At 36.1% G+C, this 21,117-nt stretch overlaps 2 protein-coding genes across 5 annotated transcripts in view; both read left to right on the top strand.

Moving 5' to 3' along the window:
* Nucleotides 1-9,034, top strand: part of inpp5ka (inositol polyphosphate-5-phosphatase Ka) — a 29,041-nt gene extending 20,007 nt beyond the window's left edge. For all 4 annotated transcript variants that reach the window (XM_022686098.2, XM_022686099.2, XM_049466975.1 and 1 more), the window contains 5 exons: nucleotides 1,050-1,290; nucleotides 2,946-3,083; nucleotides 3,186-3,269; nucleotides 3,354-3,458; nucleotides 6,453-9,034. In XM_022686098.2, the coding sequence (XP_022541819.2) occupies nucleotides 1,050-1,290; nucleotides 2,946-3,083; nucleotides 3,186-3,269; nucleotides 3,354-3,458; nucleotides 6,453-6,533 (649 nt within the window). In that variant the 3' untranslated portion in view covers nucleotides 6,534-9,034. The remainder of the gene's footprint in view (nucleotides 1-1,049; nucleotides 1,291-2,945; nucleotides 3,084-3,185; nucleotides 3,270-3,353; nucleotides 3,459-6,452) is intronic.
* A 1,469-nt stretch (nucleotides 9,035-10,503) lies between these two features.
* On the top strand, nucleotides 10,504-20,406 carry tekt1 (tektin 1). Its single transcript, XM_049466973.1, has 8 exons — nucleotides 10,504-10,639; nucleotides 12,513-12,706; nucleotides 14,313-14,478; nucleotides 14,645-14,773; nucleotides 15,250-15,396; nucleotides 16,676-16,901; nucleotides 19,175-19,371; nucleotides 19,801-20,406. Exons 2-8 carry the CDS (start codon nucleotides 12,517-12,519, stop codon nucleotides 19,958-19,960), a joined length of 1,215 nt encoding a protein of 404 aa, XP_049322930.1. The 5' UTR covers nucleotides 10,504-10,639; nucleotides 12,513-12,516; the 3' UTR covers nucleotides 19,961-20,406.
* Nucleotides 20,407-21,117: the final 711 nt, after the last annotated feature.

Raw genomic sequence — 21,117 nt, 5'->3', positions numbered from 1 at the left:
TTGCTACAACAGAATGGTAGTTTCAAGCAGTAAAATATAGAGCTGGTCAGTAAATTGATTTTATCGATTAAATAGAATTAACAGTTAAGGACTAAGTCTTTTTTATGAAAAACATTTTCTTCCGCTACCTACACTCCCTTTGGGTCTCCATAGTTCAGAGTGACCCTCCTCCTGCATGCTTGCCACACGCACACGTACATGCACACAAACAGCAAGTGAAACCAAAACAAAAGAGAACTTTTGAAACCAAAATAAAAGGAAGTTTTGTAATTTCTTTGTCATCTCTAGTTTGATTTTTAGTGTGGGGGAAAAAAACGATTAAATCTGGGAAAAAAAAAAAAAAAAAAATTCTAGGTCATATCGCCCAGCTCTAGTAAAATGTAAGTGTTAGCATGTTACATGTAATTGCACACAAGAATGTCCCTCATCCTGGCCTTTTTCCAACTGATTTCAGTCATTTTTCTGCAAAAAGCACAGTAAGAGATAATGAATAAAAAAAGATAAGAAAGAAAGAGACAGGGTGATAGAGGAACAGCAGAGACAACATGACTGCTCTTAAATCAACTAGTTTCCACAAAACCATACAAATACAAATCCACACTTAAATTGCTAATATCTTACAGATTAAAATTTCTGGTGAAACTTGTGCTTGTGAAATTTTGTTCTGCATTCAGTTGATCAGTCTTCATCTACAGCTTTGTCTGTACCTCTCCATGTACTGTACACCTCGCATGTGCTATATGAACGATTATGGTTCAGTATGAACCCACATGGTACCATTACACCCCTATTTGTTAGCTTTATTATTTACTTTGGCGTTGTAGCAAAACTGAATAAATTCTGAACATGTTTTTAAATGGTGAACCACTTCCTTTAACCAATGATCTTAACATTGCAATAAGAATGCTTTTGGGAAACTCTGCCCAAATCAGAAGCATTCAAGAACTTAATTTTAACAGTAACAATCATTTGAGCTTCCCAGACACCGCATTAATACATTCACACTCATACTCTCCTGTCTGTTTCTCTCTCTGCTTGTTACTGACTAGTGGGAAAAAGAGAAAGCCTGCCTGGTGTGATCGGATTCTTTGGCGGATCAAGCCCAGACAGCCTCCGCCTGAGGATGTTTTTGAAGAGGATGATGATGACACCGTCAAAGAGAAGAAGAAACAGCTTCTGGAGGATCTGATGGAGAAATACCCCCTGAAAGTGAAGCAGGACCTTTACACCAGCAAGATGGAGTATGGCGTTAGTGACCACAAGCCTGTGATTGGTGTATTCACTCTGGAGGTGATCCTCAACTAAATTTATAATCTAATGGCAATAATATAGCCTGAAAAACCTTTACATTGACCTTTTTAAAAACTTTTTAAAAGTGCTTTTCATGCATTCACCCCATTTTCCTCTTTTATTGACGCAAGAAAAAGAAATAGAGATACCGTATAATAATAATAATAATAATAATAATAATAATAATAATAATAATAATAATAATAATAATAATAAATATATAATAATATTTAATAATATTGCAATATTATTAAAACCTTTGTATTTTTAAACTTGTATATATTTTTACATATTTACAGATATGGCTGTAAAATGAAGATCAAATTGGAATTGATATAAATGTAATCTTAATAGAAAAAAGTCAGAGAGAAAAGGTATTTTTTTTGTTTATTTAGATCGTATGCTTGAGAGTGCGCTTTTGTACTATTAGCGTTTTTTTAAATAATAATAAAATAAATTAATATCTTGTCTTGCTTACAGGATTGTGATATATTTAATTAAAACCAGTGCATGTAGCGGAAACTCTGGGCATATAGTTTGTTTTGTTGTTGATTTGTTGAAGTGAGTGGGATCACCATATGCAGTCTCTTTCTTATTGTAAATATCCACTAAAATTTTTTTTCAGGAAATTATTTATCTAATTATACCTTTAGGCTTTCATTTGACCTCATTCTCAGAACAGGTCTCTTATAGTTCGTCCTATGGCTGTGTGTTATCACCTGTATTACAGTATTAAAACCAGAGATGTATAGTAATAAAGTAGAACTACTTCACTGCTGTACTTAAAGTGGCAGTGCGTATTATTTTGTTTCTAATCTGAAAGCAGAAGCATTTCTGAGTGGAGAAGAATATGGATAAAATACTGTGTGTAATGGTACCAGTGTGCTGGAAAAACCATCCCTGATAAGCCTAATATATTCATTCTAAAAAAACTGGGGTGTCGGCTTGTGTTTCGCTGGAGTTCTTCTGGCCATGTCACGCGTCTTTACGTACTTACGTCACACGTACAGCCTCTATACGAGGATCCAACTCAGTTTTACTGAACGCGAGCGGCTGGTGGAGCAATGGGGACTTCAGAAGTGGAAATTCAGAGCTCAGTAGCTCATTTACTTATAGTAAAACCAAAGAAACAAAGGAGTGAAGTTTGTGACTGAGCATGCTCTCTCTCTGACTGAACATAACCTGGAATCGGATTCATCTGCTCTGAAAGGAGACCGCATCACACCCCTCACAGTTTCAAATAATTCTTCTGCAGGCTCGGTGCAATTAACAATTCTCACCAGAGAGGGCCCTAAATCCCAGAGCATCTTCTGCACTCTAACCGGGTTTGAAGATACTCAACACTGAGTGAATCAAGCTGAAGAGCGTGCTCCTGTTCTGTCTTTTACTCTAAGAACTTTCCACTGCTTTCTGTAATAACTACATAACACAATACTGTTCTTTCACTTTCAGGACTTGAGTAAAACATGTTAAAATAAACTTGCAATACTTAAGTACAAAATTTGTTGAGAACTTTAGTACTTACACTTAAGTGTGGTGCTTAAAGAACTGCTACTCAACTCAAGTTTTGAAAGAACCCTTGGACTTCTACTCAAATTTGGGTCTCAAGTACTTTATACTTGTTTTATTTAAACCGTGTATTTTATCCTGTTCAGCTCAGGAAGATGTACGACATTCCACTAGTGCGTCTGTGTGCTGAAGGAGACTGGAGTGCAGATTTGGACGCGATGGTGACTTACAGCCCGCTGCAGCCCTTCCCCTCCAGTGCCTGGGACTGGATTGGCCTTTATAAGGTCAGACTTTAGTGATAAGACCCTTATAACTTGATGTATTGACATGCATTTTACTTTTATGACTTTCTAAACTGATTATTAATTAAAGATCTCTTTTCTCAGGTTGGATTCAGAAGCATTTCTGACTACATCACCTACACCTGGGTGAAAGATGACCAAGTGGCCTTCAATGATGAGCGTATACAGGTACTCTCCTCCCTGATGTAATTGAAGACCTCATATTCAACTTAACATGTTTTGTAATGTGATGTTCATCCTCACCTTTTGCAGGTTTATGTGAGCAAGGAGGAGATTCCAGTTCGAGGGGCTGAATGTGTGCTGTGCTACTACAGTAGTAACCTGCAATGCATTGTGGGCATCAGTGAACCTTTTAAAGTAAGTTTTCTTGCATCATAACTATTTTTTAATGTGTTATGTTCATTAGGTTTATTGGCTATGTCCCAAAAAAAAGGACCCTTTTATATTTAGTCTAGAAATACAGCTAAGTGGTTATAAGGATGCAAGTAATGTCAGTGTCCTTATAGGCAAGTCTGCTCATTTCGCTGTAAGTCACATGTGTCAAACACAAGGCCCGCGGGCCAAATGTGGCCCGCCACGTCCTTTTATGTGGCCCGCGAGAGCTTGTAAAATCTTAGTGTCCATAATAAATAGGTCAGAAGCATTCTTTGACCAAAAACTACATTTCCCACAATGCTTGTCGATTGTATTACCCGCGAGGTTACGGCTTACTGCCACTAGGAGAGATATTTACTGCCATTTAGGAGAGATATAAGTTATGTGTAAATATTTATAAGACAATAGCTGACAAAATATGTTTTAATGACGTTAATAAACATCACTGTGACAGGGCTAGTCGCAGTTTCACCACAGCAAAGGACGAAGACGTGAATCACTTATCTAACAAGCCTTTACTGATTTCTGCCCCCAATAACCGTTTCAATAACCTCCAATAGCCTTTAATAGTCTTCAGTAGCCCAACAGTCTAACCTTGCCGCCGTGGTGTGTCCACTAAACTCCGTAGTTATAAACACCATGAGGTTAGCAGCGCGCTAACTGACCTGTTTATAATGTAATCCGAGCAGTGACTCCGTGATGGCTGCTTTAAACTGCTACTGTTAGCTGCTTGGGCTGAAAGATGAACTGTATTATCCGGTTAGTGGGGTTAAAAATCTTTATTTCATACACGGAAGAACTTAAAAATGTTAAAAACGCTCCAGACTGGCTCAGCTGAGCCCTGTAGCCCGTGGCTGGGCTGTAGCTCTGACTCAGTAAAGACTGCGGGCTTGTGCTGCTGCAGCTCCCACTAGTGGTTGTATGAGGAACTGCTAAATCTGAGGAAATGCTAAATCTGTCATGTTCTTAACAGCTCACAATTTTTTATTTTATATTTATTAAGCCTTATTTCAGTATCAAACGTTTTGATCAAAGTTAATATAACTTGTATTTTATGTCATTTCTATTCACTTGAATAGTTTGGTTCTTGATTGATGGAGTTTTTGGATTTCATAACATGACAAATTAAAAGGATTTATGTTAATAGAGCAACAAGCTAACATTTTTTCCATGCAACTGTAATATTTGATTGAATAAATAATATATTGAGAGTTATTTAACATTAAATAGTAATTACATTCATTTTATATTACATCTGGTTACATTTTCTTACATTTATAAGTTACATCTGGCCCTCAGAGGACAGCCAATATGCCAATGTGGCCCTCGGCAAAAATGAGTTTGACACCCCTGCTGTAAGTTATCTCTGGTCATATGAGAGCAGCCTCCCATCTCTATGAATGGGGAGAGACCAAACTCCTGTTAAAAAAAAAAAAAAAAAAAAGAAAGAAGGAACTTAAATAACTGATTAAATCTCATAAAACCTGTTAAATTGTGAAAAGTGTTTTGTTGAAAAATGCACAGAAAAAATTATATGTTCCTAAGCAGAAAGCAGATTGGCTCTTTTAATGAAAAGGCGGGGGTTTATCTGTAAATAGACACTGTGTTGAGCTTTACGAGAGCTCATTCATATTTCAACCAATGACTGGTCTCTTCATTAATAATATGATGTATACTATTAGACCTCTGGTTACCCACAGTTGTCTATGCATGTACAACCCAAAAGTAAAAAGTTTCGAGCTGCAGTTCAGAAGGTGAAACCTTTCTGGTACCGTCATCAAATTGCCTTGGTTAGACTATTCCAGGAGGCTCCATTTGAGGTTAAAAAAGAAAGAATATTCATCTGCATTTAACTTCAGCTGCAGTCTAGGCTTTGGAACACAGATCAAGTGTCCAGTTATCAAAACAAGTTACTCATTTTGTCTAATCATATTTAGACAAATCTTTTGACTAATCTTGACTAATTAATTCAGGTTTTGCTTTTATAGAATTCATAGGACCGTGTTATTAAAATGCATCTCTAGGCTTTCTGTATTTCAAAGGCCCTTAATCTTCAAAAATACAAATAAAATATTACTTTGAAGTGGGATTTTTCTTTTTTTGAACCAGTGGAACTTGTGCAGTATGTTTTTAAATGGAACATTAATAGTTTCAATAGTTCAGTAGATTGTTTTCAGTGCAGATGTTAAGCAGAAGTATGCTCACTTAAATAAGAAACTGTCATGGGTACAGTTAGTATTATGATTTGTTAATTTGTTAAGGTTTTAAACTTCTTTAAATCCTCAATTCAATTCGATTCTCGATTTTACTCTCGATTTTACAGCAGAGAGGCCTATGCCCGTTTTAGATTAGTCTATGGTCATTCATTGGTTTGATTCATCAAATTGACAATATCTTATTTCAAAAGGTGGGCTTGATATAAATGATGCAAAGTGATACAAGGGATCTGTAATACACCACATTAGGCACTAATGGTCAAATTTAATAAAGATATATATCTGGAGATATAGGGCTGCTTTTTGAGCTACATTGTGCTGCGCCATTTGCGGGAGGGATCGCCAATCCTCTTTTTGACATCGATGCTCGAGACCATGACATAATTTCGATCGATTTCGATAAAATATCGAAATCGTGACACCCCTAAAATTTACACATCCACAATGCACCCATGAAATTTATTGTACATATATACGAGAAAAATCACCCCTAAACTTAGTTCAAATTTAGGTAATTTGCAGTGATGTCTAACTGTTGAGTCAGCTAAAATCACGTGGGTTAGTTACTCTTTAAACAAATGTAATTATGTCATCTGTTCAGATTGTTTGTGGGACAACTGTATATTATAGAAAATGTCTGTGCTTATAGTTTATAAAAATATATTTTCTGTATGTGGAGTTTGAAGCTTTAAATAAACATGCACTTTTGAAGTCATCACGTTGACTCATTATGTCATCATCTCATTATTATATGTTTTAGGTTCACGAGTCAAGAGCAGCGATTGAAGAAGGCTTATTGCCTGAGAACATTAACGGCCTGGACCAGACTGTGGCCAGTTAAGAGCGCTGGCTTTGCCTTTTATACAAGCACTTTCAGAATGTATCTGAGGAGTTCAAACAAGTGCAATTTTATCAAACAAGTACAGTGTTTTATTCATTATGTGGTTTCTTTTTGTTCTTATTTATAGTTCTTCTGTTTGTTGTTCTGCCACTGTACCGTTTATCAGTGATGTTTTGGTTCACAGTTGTTTTAACCTTTGTTGCAAATGTAAAGTCATGTAAGCAGAATATGCAATCCCACCTTTTACCAAAGAAGGTAATTCTCTTATTATAGATGTTTTTCTCCAGTCCCAGCTTTCACCTTTCAGTGTTCTAGTCTTATAACACCTATGTTTTACATTTTACCTCTTTTTTCCCCTCTTCAATTCTATTTTATTCATATACTTTAATCATTCTCATCAGTGTTATTGTTGCTTTGTCATTCCATTTCATTTAAACCATAAACTGTTACAACGATATATCAATACTGTATCCAGCGACTGATTGTGGAATGTATTAGAAAGAGGTCAGAATTTGCACTGATTGCTTTGATGTGTGTAGTTTGTTGGAATTATTTACTTTATGTTTAATGAAGTGATGTTATTTGTATATGTTATCGGGCGAGAATTTAAAAATTGATTTAGTTTCTGTTCTACAATTTACTGTATAAGGTGCAGGTCTATATCTGTAACCCTTAAAGGGATAGTTCGGGATTTTTGACATGAATCTGTATGGCATCAACATGACCAGTGTCGTGCATTCTCACTGACTTACCCCCGACCATGTCCGGTGAGCGGAGTTCTTGTCCAGTATTGTCCGAGCCGAAAGTAGTCCGGCATGTTTGCTGGGGTCACGAAACGAAAGCGTTTTTCTTCCCAAAACAGCACAGAGTGCAAAAGAGTGATTTATTTGCATAACAAAAAAACGGTGTCTGCAAAAGTCACGCCTCATTATCACTGGGGCACTACTTTCATTTTGGATCAGTGCGCGCGATTGTGCAACCTGGCAGCTAGCCTACGGTTTCGATTTCACTGTTTACTGTTCGGGAACATGTCGGACTACGAGAGCGACGAGGAATATATTGATTTCCGCTCAGAGCCAAGGGGGTATCTTTATGAGCCTGAGTATACTGAGGAGGAACTTGCCCAAATCGAATTGGATCGTGCAGAAAGAGAGAGGGTGGACAGAGAAATGATTGAGACCGAAGCTGGAGCCGCTGCTGCTGCTGCGATACCAAGGGTGGCCGACAAATCCTGGTGCACTTGTTTGAAGTGCGAACTAATGCCGACAGAGGTGGAATGTTACTGCTGCCACGAGTGGGATTTAGTTATGCCCGAGATACAGAACCTGTCAATTGATGAGGACGTCGGCGGGCCAGCTGCTGCCTGCATCACAAACAACAGCGCGCACCGCAAACACGAAGCTTCTTCATTTTCACCACTTTGGTGTCCACATGGAAGCCCATTGCAAGTATCCAAAGTTGCCTGAGAGCAATGTCAGTCACGGGGATACGATGGAAACTGTGCGGAAAATCAGCCACATCTTTGTTGCTACAGCCTGGATAATCACAAGTCCGCACCATTTTAACACACACACATACAAATGTATAAATCTGTGTTCAAGAAGCTTATAAAAGCCGATAAACTTCTCTCTAAAGCTTGCTCTTTGCGTTGCTGGTTGAAGCTGAGCGCAGCCAATGATCTGAAAGACTAGTGCGCTGCTCGCAGTTAGAATGACATGCGCACTGATCCAAAATGAAAGTAGTGCCCCAGTGATAATGAGGCGTGACTTTTGCAGACACCGTTTTTTGTTATGCAAATAAATCACTCTTTTTGTTTTGGGAAGAAAAACGCTTTCGTTTTGTGACCCCAGCAAACATGCCGGACTACTTTCGGCTCGGACAATACTGGACAAGAACTCCGCTCACTGGACATGGTCGGGGGTAAGTCAGTGAGAATGCACGACACTGGTCATGTTGATGCCATACAGATTCATGTCAAAAATCCCGAACTATCCCTTTAATATGCCAGTAACCGTTATAATATGTTATTTATGCAAACTGTTTAATATTTAATTTAACTCCTAAAGGATCATGGTTGACAAATAATATTTGGAGGTTTAAAAACACTCCCTCATTTTTTTATGAATTCTTCACTCACACATTAATAATTTTACCTTAAATTTGATACATTTTTCTTAGTCAAACTAAAGCTACTCTCTTTAAACTTGAAAGAATGGTTTATTAAATGAGGGAAAGGTTGTTATTATTTATCTACCTTGATACTTTAGGGGCTTCATATTGTTTGAATATATGGCACACAGATTTATTGACAATTTCCAATGTTTATACTTGGTTTGTATAAAAGATCATTTTTGGTTGCAGACTCTGTTTAAAAACAAATAATTCATATGCTTAGCACCAATGTAAAATACATATATATAATTCAAATACATTTTTGTATAATATACTGTAATTTGACACTGTGTGTATTCATAATAAGCAAATAAACAAATAATGGATCACTGAAGTGTCAATGTTTTACTTGCCGTTTTGTGGTTTTGCTCATATTTGGCAATCTTGGTCTAACCCTGATTTTAACAATGTCATTTTCTGTGGTAAATCATCTAGTAAAAAGTGTTAAACAAACTAAAATACTCTGGGGAATTATCTGGAGAGCTGTTAGCTTGTGGTTTCTGAGGCTGGTTACTCTGCTGAACTTCTGACTGATCTTCATTTCTTAAAATATTTTTTCTGTTTACTTAGTTAAGCAGTTCTTGACAATATGGATTAGAACATCACTCAAATATGAGTTCACTGTATGTAAACTCTACCTCTTCACAACACTGATACTCTCAAATACATTAAGAGGCTAAAATTCAAGTAATAAACTCTTGATAAGTTCAGCACAGCTGTTAACTGAAAGCCTGAATTCCAGGTGACTCTACCTCATAAAGCTGCCTGAGAAAATCCAGCCAAGATATGGAAAATTGTAATCAATAGGTGTTTAACACTTTTTACTAAATCTATATATTTTTTCTTCATTGTTTGGATGTCTGCAGTATTAATCTACAAAGCAGAACATGTTTTTAATTTAATAATGAAAAAAACAATATACAGTTCTGGAAAAAATTAAGAGAACACTTTAGTTTCTGAATCAGTTTTTCTGATTTAGCTTTTTATAGGTTTATGTTTAAGTAAAATGCACATTGTTGTTTTATTCTATAAACTACAGACAACATTTCTCCCAAATTCCAAATAAAAGAGTTCTGCTTTTGGATAACTTTTTGCCTTTACTGCTGGTGCAGAAAATCAAGCAGTTCAGCTTGGTTTGATGGCTTGTGATCATCCATCTTCCTCTTGATTAAATTCCAGAGGTTTTCAGTTTGGAAAAAAAAACAAAGAAACTTGTCATTTTAAGTGGTCTTTTATTTTTTTTAAAGAGCTGTATAATTTGTGTGTTCTTTATACGTTTAACGTTTAAGTGATACTGTATACTTCTTAATAAGGGAATAATATTTGTATGAAGGGTTTATATTTTTCAAATTTGCAAAATTTAAATTAACAATGGTCATTGTAATGTTAATCAGTTTAATTTTCTGGCAATTATTGTATTCCATTTAAAACATCTATTTTTTTTTTTAACATCGTAGTTTTCCATTTTTGCCCCTGCTAATATGAATTTCAGTATGAAGTAAAAAAACGTTTGTTTTCTGATGGAATAAACCTGCTTTTGTTACCAGTTTAATTTCCTATTTTTATTGAAATTCGTTTAGGTCAGAAATGAAAAACTAGGATATTGAACTAAATTTGAAAAATATATCATTTTTTTTGTTCAGCCGGTCAGAAAAACATATCACATTGATAAATATGATTTTTGTTTTGCCAAAATAATAATAATATTATTTATGTATTTGTTTATTATATTAATTAAAGCCAAACAGTAGCCTATATTAAATAAGCAAGTCCCGCCTTCAGCCCGCTGTGCCCCGCCCCCTCAGCGGTGGTGACAGTGATGTTGCCGGGGCAGCAGTGAGTGTGTGTACGGTCTGAGGCTGCAGCGCTGCGGGACTCTGACAGCTCTGAGTATTTATATAAATTACAGCTTTATTATCATTAAACTCTGAGAGGTAAGACCTAAATCACAACACAGTTGACGTGAAGAGTCTTTTCTGTTTTCTGTAAGTTTAAAATATGTGTGTTTGTTCATTATACGCTTTAGTTTTCTCAGTTAACCTCAGTTACCTAGGTTTACTAACGTAGTTAGATCAGCTATGTTAACCTAACTAACCTACATTAGTTAATTAGCTCAGCTAGCTTGCTAACTTACTAGTTAGTTAGCTTGTAAGAAATTTAGTTAGTTATATAGCTACAACGTCAATTTCAGGTAACTAGCGACAATTTAATTAAATTATCTTTTTAGAAATATTTTTCAGGGGCTATTCTTTTTCCTCTGCAGTTGAAGAGTGTTAGAAAAACGTTATTTAAAAAAAATAATGTGATATACATGTTTTTGTAATACATCCATCTAACGAAAGACACCTACCTAGCTGCACAGTACACAGTTTAGTGTTGTATGTAAGTTAATGCTATTGAAATGCTACTGAAATATAACATACATACAATTTTAAATAATAGATATCACATTTAGACTGTAATGTCTCAACTAATTATTAATTTACCCTATTTAGGACATTATTAAACATTAATTATTTACAATTTGTAATTATTTACAAATGTTTTAGAATATTGTAAATAATGATGAATTAACACGTTACAAAAAAAATAATTATTAATGTGAATAGGCCATCTATAGGAATTAGTCTTAAAAGAATTCCATTATTATAATGTTATTTTAAATCCATTATGAGTCCAATTTGTCAATCTATTAAATGTTACTGTATTCTTAGTTGAATGATTTTCTGTGGAACTTAACCCTGCCTAAACCTTATTCTATCCTCAAACTTAACCCTGAATCAACCCTAAAACGTTACTCTAACCCTAGCATTAACCTAAAACTTAAAACTATTTATAAATCTTTTAAAATTGTGAGTCTAGAATGTCACGTTCAATAGAGAATCATTTGCATTCAATTAAGTTGCATTTAATGAACATTTAACAAATTTACTTTTGAATACTGAATCAGTAACAGCAGATTGTGTGTCTGTGTGTGTTTCTTTATGTTTTTGGGCTCTCTCTACAATCAGGAAATGTAATTCACGTATAATATCTTTTATTTTATCGTCCTGTGTTAAATTCTGTGTTGTGATACACAGTATGCTTTTTTGAGCATATCATGAATAGTGTCTGTTGTTAAATAACTCTGGCTCACTGGTCACATTGCATTACAAACAGTGTAATCAGTCCAGGTTTAAGTGCAGTACATACTGACTGGATAAATACATGCTCAAAATATGGGATTCCATAACAGCAGATGTACAGATTACAACTTTTAATCAAATAATTAGTCTTTAGATTTTTATCCACATTTTTACAGATTTCATTATGTTGTGTGTGCTGCGAGGATTTGATTGCATTTATTAACACGAGCTTGATTAAAGTCAGGATGCTGGATGATTACCATGCCACCTCATCAATACCTCCCCAACTCCTCCCAAACCCCAAAAGTATTGGATGGAGCAGCTCCATCATTCCAGAGGACACATTTCCACTGCTCCTTAGCTCAATACTGTGGGCTTTTTACCCCTCTTGCCCACACCTGGCATTAGGCTTGGTATCAGTGGGTTTATGTTTATTTATCTGCTCCAAAAAGACCTATTTTATTGGCAGAACATCTCTTCAGGGACTTGACAAGTAGTGTGTCAAGTCAGCAACTTACAGTAGCTGAATGCCTACATTATAAGGGGTGTATACATATATTTAATCAATTTAGACTAAAAAGGCATTTTTTGCTCAAATAAATGTTAAATGAACGGTTTAGGTGTCACTCATCTGTCATCCGTATCTTTTACTGTAACCTGATATCACCTCCTTTGTTCACAGAGGAATGCCTCGAGTAATGGAGCCAACTCACAAGTTTCTGCCTTCTGAGTGGAAGCATGCTAACCAGGTGCATTTTGGGATTGCTGAAGCTGAGCGGGCTCGTTCTGAACGACTCACCGCTGAATGCCAGAGGCTGGTGGAGGAGAGCGAGAAGTCAGTGAGACGCATGCAGCAGGATGCCAACATGAAGCTGGGTAACTGTGCAACACTACTAAAAATAAGGATTTCTTGCTTTTGGCCTCCTCTTACTATAATAATGGAAAAGTAAAAGGTAACAATGGAAAAAGGAATTATGCAGCCTAGCTGGCTAATATGTTACACACAATTAGATATGACTATAAACCATTAAAAGTGTCTTTAGCACATCTTCAGAAATAACTAAGGCTTTCTTAAAAACATATTTTAGAAGTTTTTAAGTTTTTGGGAGAATTGGTTCCTGCAGATCCTTAAAAAGTCTTAAAATGTCTTAAATTGAAATCCGGGTAATGAAGGTCTTAAATTGCCTTAAATTTACTATAAATTAGCTTTTTAAATTTACTGGTATTAAATTTTCATACTGTGCGTTTAATGTGTTTAATGAAAAAGCACATGCTAACTTTAGCATGAGTTAGCTAACGTTAAATACCAGAAAGAGAAATAAGGTTAACAGAGAGCTAGCTAACGTAAGCAGGGATCTAGCCAACATATTAACCCTTGTGTGGTGTTCGGGTCTGTGGAACATTTTTCATCAAATGATACAAAAAAAATATTTTTTCTAACTCAAACTCATTGGTATTGGCTCATTTTTTGTGAAAAACATATATCAAAACATTTTCGATAAACACACACTGTACACCCCCCACACACATTTATATTACATACAGTATGTTTGGCCAAGGGCTAATAAACATTGCTTCATTTGTAAATTTGAAACTAAACAAATTTTCTAGACATTTCTTCAGTTTAATTCATTTTCGTTTACATTTTATTTAAAAACTAATAATAAAAAAAAGTAACATAAGAAAGGTAAAGGGCAAATATTAACCATGTAAGCTGTTTATATTGCTTGCAATTTAGGTGAAGCAAGCATGTGTAAAGCATTTTAATGTAAAATTGCTTAATTTTGCTGAATTAAATACAAGTAACAAAGTAAACGAGTAACAAAAATATGAACACCACACAAGGGTTAATGTTAGCAGCGAGTTATGTAGCTACATTACTGGAGAGAACTAACGTTAGCGGAGAGCTCGCTAACAAAGTAAGATTAGCTGTGAGTTATGTAGCTACATTACTGAGGAGAGAGCTAAGGTTAGCGGAGAGCTTGCTAACATTCTAACATTAGTGGTGATCTAGCTAACATAATAACATTAGCTGCGAGTTATCTACGTTACCAGGGAGGGAACTAAGGTTAGCGGAAAGCTAGCTAACATAGTAACGTTAGCGACGAGTGAGCTACGTTACCAGGTTGAGAAATAAGGTTAGCAGCAAGCTAGCTAACACCAAGGGTGAGCTAGATAACATAGTAACGTTAGCGGCGAGTTAGCTACGTTAAGTTTGATTTCCAATACAACTAATTATTTTCTACCACAGAAAATATGACTTAATTTTTGGGTCTTAAATTATATTTGTTGCAGTCTTGAAAAGGTCTTAAAAAGCATTCAATTTGACTTTTAAAATGGTGCAAGAACCCTGTAACTGCTTAGATTTAATTCTTCTTACGTTTTTTTAGGAAAGCTTTTGGGAATTTGCCAGAGAAAATATAAAAAAAGGTGTATAAACCTAATAAACTAATGACTTCATTCTGTGACCTCTTTCTATCAGAGCAACGAATCACAGACATTCAGTTCTGGAGGCAGGAGCTGGACCAGAAACTGCAGGAGATCGTGCAGGAGATTGAGGTGCTTGTCATCTTTAAGAATCGAGTGGAAAAAGCACTGGAGGGCACCTCAGAGCCTCTGAAAGCCACTCTACAGTGTCTGGATGAGAGGTGAGCGACACATTCTTCTCACTCTTCAGAATACTCCCCAGAGAGTTCATCACTGGTGCTTTACTGAGACAGAAGACAATATAGACATTAATCATAATCTGCCTCTAAATATTTTTTAAACATGTTAGAGTGCAGTTATCTTCTGATATTTTAATTGTGGGTTCAGACAGAAGAGGGTGGCAATAGACCTGGTGATTGACAACGTGGAGAAAGAGCTGCTGAAGGAGAAAGAAGTGATAGAAGGAGTGATGACGCTCCTCCAGCGCACTCTGGAGCAGATAATTGAACAGATCAGGTGAGTTTAGGGATGATTGCACTAATCTTGTATGACTTGTAACTGCATGTAAATTTGGTTATTCAACATATACAGCAAAAATGTATATTTCCTTATTATACACTGACATTAAAATGCACACTGAAGTGTGTTCATTACATTTCTCTAGCCTGAACTTTGAACAATTACTTAATGAACACAATGTAGCTGTATGTGTGTGTTTAGTTATATTGTGTTGGTCTATAATTGCAACTTTCATAATAATCAGTTAACTTGCACAAATCATTCCGAAGGGTTTACTAACTATTTCTTGATAATGTTTACAGCTATTATAATAGTGTAAAATTGTATAGTGCTATAAAGCTATAAGCAATCTCTTTCTCTTATGGCTGTGAATATATTGCTTTATTGAACTACAGTTGTGTGGATCTTAAGACAATATTTAACTTCTGTTTAATTTGTACTTGTATTATTTCATTTTCTTTGTGTTGTTTCAGACTGATCCGCTCAGCTAAATACTACTTGGAGAAAGATCTGCGGGATAAATTTCAGGCCAACCGCATTGACGATATCTGCTCCATGCTCACTGTCACTTCAGCCAATGCTGAGGAGCAGATTGGAACAGCACAGTTCACTGCAGGAGGGTAAAGACATCAACAGATGGAGAATTTGACTTTGCTTTGAAAGCTTGTGTCCTGTGTCGTCTGTGTTGTAGTGACAGGGCTATTGAGACATGAGCCGCATTTAGTTATGCCTTTTAGTTTAAATGTGCACTTTGTAGTACATTTAGCTATGTTGTTGTATTGTCTGATTTATTTTAGGTATTCCATGGTTTGTTCTCCAGTTATTACAGTACATTACACTACATTACATTACATTTGGCTGACGCTTTTGTCCAAAGTGACTTACAATAGTGACGTACATACCTGTACAGAAATAGAGTAATAGTTCAACTTCAAGGCAAAAAACATTTTATACAGAGCCTAAAGGAGGTCAAAGGGGGATAAAGGAGGTGAGGTGTTAGAGGTGTTGTTAGAGGAGAGTAAGTGCTCTTTGAAGAGCTCTGTCTTCAGGAGTTTATTAAAGATAGCGAGAGATTCTCCTGATCTGGTAGTGGAAGGTAGTTTGTTCCACCATTGGGGAACTCTGTATGAGAACAGTCTGGATTGCTTTGTGTGAATGTTTGGTAAAGCTAGGCGATGTTCACTGAAGGAGCGCAGCGGCCGGGAGGTAGCGTAAGGCTTTAGGAGTGAGTGCAGGTATGTAGGGCTGCAACAAATTATTATTTTGGTAGTCAACTAATCTATGGATTCCTTTTTTTATTATTCAACGATTATTTCTGCTCCATTTCTAAAAACAATAGAAACCGCTGAACATGAGATTGAAAGGCATTTAAATGTCTAGATGTTGTTTAAATGTAGAAAGTACTGATAGTTAGTGATGGAATATGTAACCTGAGTGAGCCATTTACCCATCTCCCATTGCGCTTCTGTCCCCAGCATTTTGTGTAATGCGGTACTGTTACAAATTAACGATTAGGTGACAATGAAATTTGCAGTTAACACATTTTATTATCCGACATTGTTGATTATATCGACTAGTCATTGTAGCCCTACACGTAGGAAGGAACCTGCTCTGTCATCACCTTGTAGGCAACTGTAAGAGCTTTGAATTTAATACGAGCAGCAACTGGTTGCCAACGTTATCCAGTGAATTAACAAAAGAATTTTAACGAGTGAAACATTCCAAACTCAGCAAATGACTGAATATAAAATCAAAAGCTTTATCATTCAGCAGATGTCAGCCATGATATGTAAATGGAGTAGCAGGGTTATTGGGTCTTTGAAAATGGAAAAATATGGCAAAATTGTCCCTGTTTTGTCATGTCTTACTGGTCAAAAATGTGGTTTGTGAAAACTGCAGATCCACAGTCACCCCAGAAGAGTGGGAAAACTTCTCGGACATGAACATCAGGAAAGCTGAGAAAGAGAAGAACAACTCTCTGTCTCTGAGGGCGCTGGTGGAGAGTCTGCTGGAGCAGACGGCTGCGGACATGCAGCGGCAGCACAGAGCCACAGGCACTGCACTGGAACTGCGCGTACACGAGACCAGGACTGCTAAAGACCAGCTAGAAGACCAGCTCAACAAGGTATACATTGACTTGTGAATTTAGTGAGTTCTGATCATCTTGGCTTTTAAAGTGATATATTGTAATTTACTGTCATAAACTATGTAAGCAAGTTTGTTTCAGGTTTTGCAGTTTATTCAAAGCTAATGGTGCGATGTAAGTGCTTCAATAGGTGACCTGCCCATACTGTCCCACACTGCTAATCATGACTGTGTATAGTTGCCTCTGAACTACAGATGTTGTAAGAAGTGAGAGAATAGTTACATTGATTAACTGATTAAACTATGCCATGATCAATTTCACTTTAAGTATATTTATTTGCGAGGATTAAAGTTAAAGTTAAAGTTGTTAATTAGGGTGATAAAACTAGTGGCCACCTTATATGATGCCAGCAAACGTTTTTGTTAGAACTACTGCAAATGTACACCTTAAACAAGGCCTTTTTAAATCTCATTTTATCACTGACAAAAACATTCTGTACCCTTTTTATACCATCTATCCAGTTAAAGTATTTAAGCCCATGGATGCTTCCTGCTTATTTTTTCTATGAATAGAATGGTCGATATAATTTGCCTTTTATACAAGAATTTACAAATGAATAATGTACATTTTTATCATTTAAATATTAAAGTATTAAAGTAACAAACCTAATTTAGTTAAAGTCCAGGCTGTTGGTGTTAGTATTCAAAGTGAAATCAAAGTAAAATAGAGACCAGCTGTGTGCAGTAGATGTGTCCCAAGTGATTGTAATATTATGAAACCTGTCTGTAAGCTTTGTAAGTCACTGGTTAATCAATATTCCAACCTACAAATACCACAAAAGCCCTATCCAGAAAGGATTAGTTTCTAAGGGGGTCCTGGGGTAATTTTCTCTTTTATGGGGGTCCTCTGTGATTTTATTCCCGTCTGGAACGACCATGTATGTGTTTTTCTCAGAGAAAATTACAGGCTCAATTATCTACTGTTTTTTACTGAACTCCACTTGTGTTTAATAAAATAGCTATTTGTTCACTTCCATGCACCGTATTTACACTTTGGGCGCGCGTTTCTATGGAGATCCATGTAAAAACACTACAGCGAGTGGAAATGGAGGAGATACTGAACATGTTGTCATGACCGAGAAAGCCTAAAAACTCAATTGCAGTTTGGATGCAAGAGTTTAATCACTTGAGCAGAAGTATCAAATATTTTTACAGATGTCTCTCTGAGAAACTAATCCTGTCCAAATAGGGCTAAAGACAAAAGAAAACTCCATACAAGATAGGAGATGCAATAAAAATATCAACAGTATGTTGAGCAATATGTGTTTAAATATTAAATTGACACATGCGCTATTATAAAAGTTTAATTTGTGTGTTTAAGCATGAATAAAAACATGATATAGAAAACAGAATGTATCAGTCTTTGTAGGAGATTAAACTGAACACTAGATGGCAGCATGGATACATGAAGTGCCAGACTCAGAAGTCTAAATGTTCCATTTAGATGTCAAATGTGTGGCATATCTTATAAGGGATAAAATGTGTTTGTGATAGAGGAAGAAAAAGGCTTCTTTTAACAATTTTATTCAAAACATTTATTGGTTTGTTTATTATGAACTTTTAAAACAATATAGAGGACTGTCAAATTGAAATTTTATTAGAAAGTAAAAATAAATTAAGGGGTTTTCACACCTGTAGTTTGTTTCTCTGGTCCGAATTAGTTGATAAATTAATTTAATTGGAGAGTTTTCTCCCTCTGTTAGATCTGGTTATACACAGACATAAACCTAAACGCACCAAAATACTCAACAATAAACCACCTGAGCATACTGTGTCCTCTGATCGGTCAGAGCTGTCTGGCGCGGGAGTAAATATAAATACACAAAAAAAATACATATATAGTGAGAAGATTTTGTGTTACAGTGCGTATAACTGTGCTTTAACACTGAACACTGAAACGCTGCTCTTTCAAACACAGTGTACACAGATGTACACATAGTAAACGGAGTCGCACAGCTGTGAGTAGTGAAGGCAGCACAGACTGCGCGTGCATGGACACAGCATTTGTTCATAGCTGTGGTAATTAGCGTTATCTGGATAATATATCAGTTTAAACTGCACCTAAACTTACATACAGACCAAAGTTTGTTTTAACCAGACCAAATAGTGCTGGTGTGAAAACGCCCTTAGTGTTTTTTTTAAGACACTGATTTTTTTTTTTTCTTACATGAAGTATGATAAACCTGTTGGATGGAGCTGAACATTGAAATAGTTTTTTCTAACAGTATATTTTCTGTTTCCTGTCTTGTTAAGCTGCTGGTGGAGATCGCGAGTCAGGAACAGAATCTGGAGGCTCTGAAAGTGGCTATTGCGGATAAAGAGAGTCCGCTGAAAGTGGCCCAGACCCGGCTGTACGCCCGCAGCCAGAGGCCCAGCATTGAACTCTGCCACGACCCCGTGCACACCCGCCTACTCTCTGAAGTGCAGGAGCTGGCAGACCACATCACAAGGTGAATAGGTTACAGCTGAGCACAGAGATCTTATGAGGTTGTGCTGAAGCAACTGAAAGCCTTTTTAAATAGCTCAGATATAGAGAAATTCAAGGCCAATATTTATTTAAGTATTTCAGCAAGGATAAGAAATGAAAATTGTATAAACAGTATAATGTAAGTATATGTAATAATAATTTATAAAAGGCATTACCTCCTACAGTAGACAGTACAGTGACAGTACTGGCTAGATGTAAATTTAAAAGTGACTCACACACATATCCTACACATCAGTGCAGCATTCTTTAGCTTCCATTGAAGATGACAAAAGTCATGGGACACAGCACTAGTTCCTTTCCCACAACATGCATCATGCCTGCGTATTAAGAACCCTTAATTAAGATTTTAATCAGACTTCCACACCTTTGTGGCTGTATCTTTATATTTCAGGTTAAAAGAAGCCCTTGCCCAATCAGAGATGGAGCTGAAAGCCCTGATCAGAAGCCAGCTGATTCTGGAGGAGGAGATTCAGATCAAAGCCCACTCCCTCTACATAGATGACGTGATCTGCACCCAGCTCCACCAGCCAATTACCTTCCATCATTTCTGAACTAGAAACGAGGACAGCTTGAGTGTCAGTATTGTCCTATCATCAATAATAGTTCAAGGTTGGAAATACATCATTGCATGAATGGAACAGAGAACTGGTCCTCATTTATTTTTCTGTATATTTTTATTTTATTTTATTTAAATACAGCAAAGTAATAAAAGGAGTTTGTTTTAGAGGCACAAGATAAAACATGGCTGAGAAGCTAAGCTAGGAGTCAACGCCAGCTCCCCCAACATCTCCTTTGCTACACAGATCTCTAATGAGTTGGTATAGTGCCGCACCTGTAACATAGCAACACTTTTTGTTGCTGTTTTCATACAGACAAAGAAAGCTCATGTTGCTGGCTCCTCCAGCTTGCAGCGTGTTTGTGTGTGGGTGGGTGAAAAAAGGCCAATAAAACATTTTTTAAACTCTTAAAAATAAAGGTAATGCAAATGGTTCATTAAGCAATGTCATTAAACATTTTGGGTTCTACAAAGAGCCTTTTTGCCAATTTTTATGACTAAGGCTTCAAAAATGTGACCTCTAAAGCGAAGGTAAAATTGTTCAATTAATAGTTTATGGACACATTTCAGTGCATTACTATGAGATTGATTAGGCCACAATAGTTTTTTTATTTATTTTAAAAACGTATATATCAGATAATTATGGACGTGTTAAAGCTGGAACTCTGTCAGTATTTGAAAACTGTAGGACAGTAAAGGCTTCAAAAACAGTGGAATATTACCCAAAAAAAATTCAACTTAAGAAGAAGGCAAACAATAGAGGGTGTTTTTAGTGTAATTTGAGAGTCTTTTATTTTTTAGAGTCTTTAAATCGATTTAAAAATGTTGATAAAAATGATACAATTGTATGAACAGTATAATATAAGTATATGTTTTTAGATTTGATCACATTTAGGTGTAGCAATAATTAATTACAAGGCATTACCGCCAACAGTAGACAGTACAGTGACAGTACTGGCTAGATGTAAACTTAAAAGTGACTCACACACATATCCTACAGGTCAGTGCAGCATTCTTTAGCTTCCATGGAACATGACAAAAGTCATGGGGTACAGCAATAGTTTCTAGAGCACTAGATGGAGTTTTTAGGGTAATAAGTCTTTAAAAATTAAAAATTAATTTAAAATCTTTACATTGACTCTGAGTAGTCCA

Source organism: Astyanax mexicanus, chromosome 18, assembly GCF_023375975.1.
Source record: "Astyanax mexicanus isolate ESR-SI-001 chromosome 18, AstMex3_surface, whole genome shotgun sequence".
Taxonomy (NCBI): domain Eukaryota; kingdom Metazoa; phylum Chordata; class Actinopteri; order Characiformes; family Acestrorhamphidae; genus Astyanax; species Astyanax mexicanus.
This window is presented reverse-complemented; position numbering and strand designations above follow the sequence as displayed.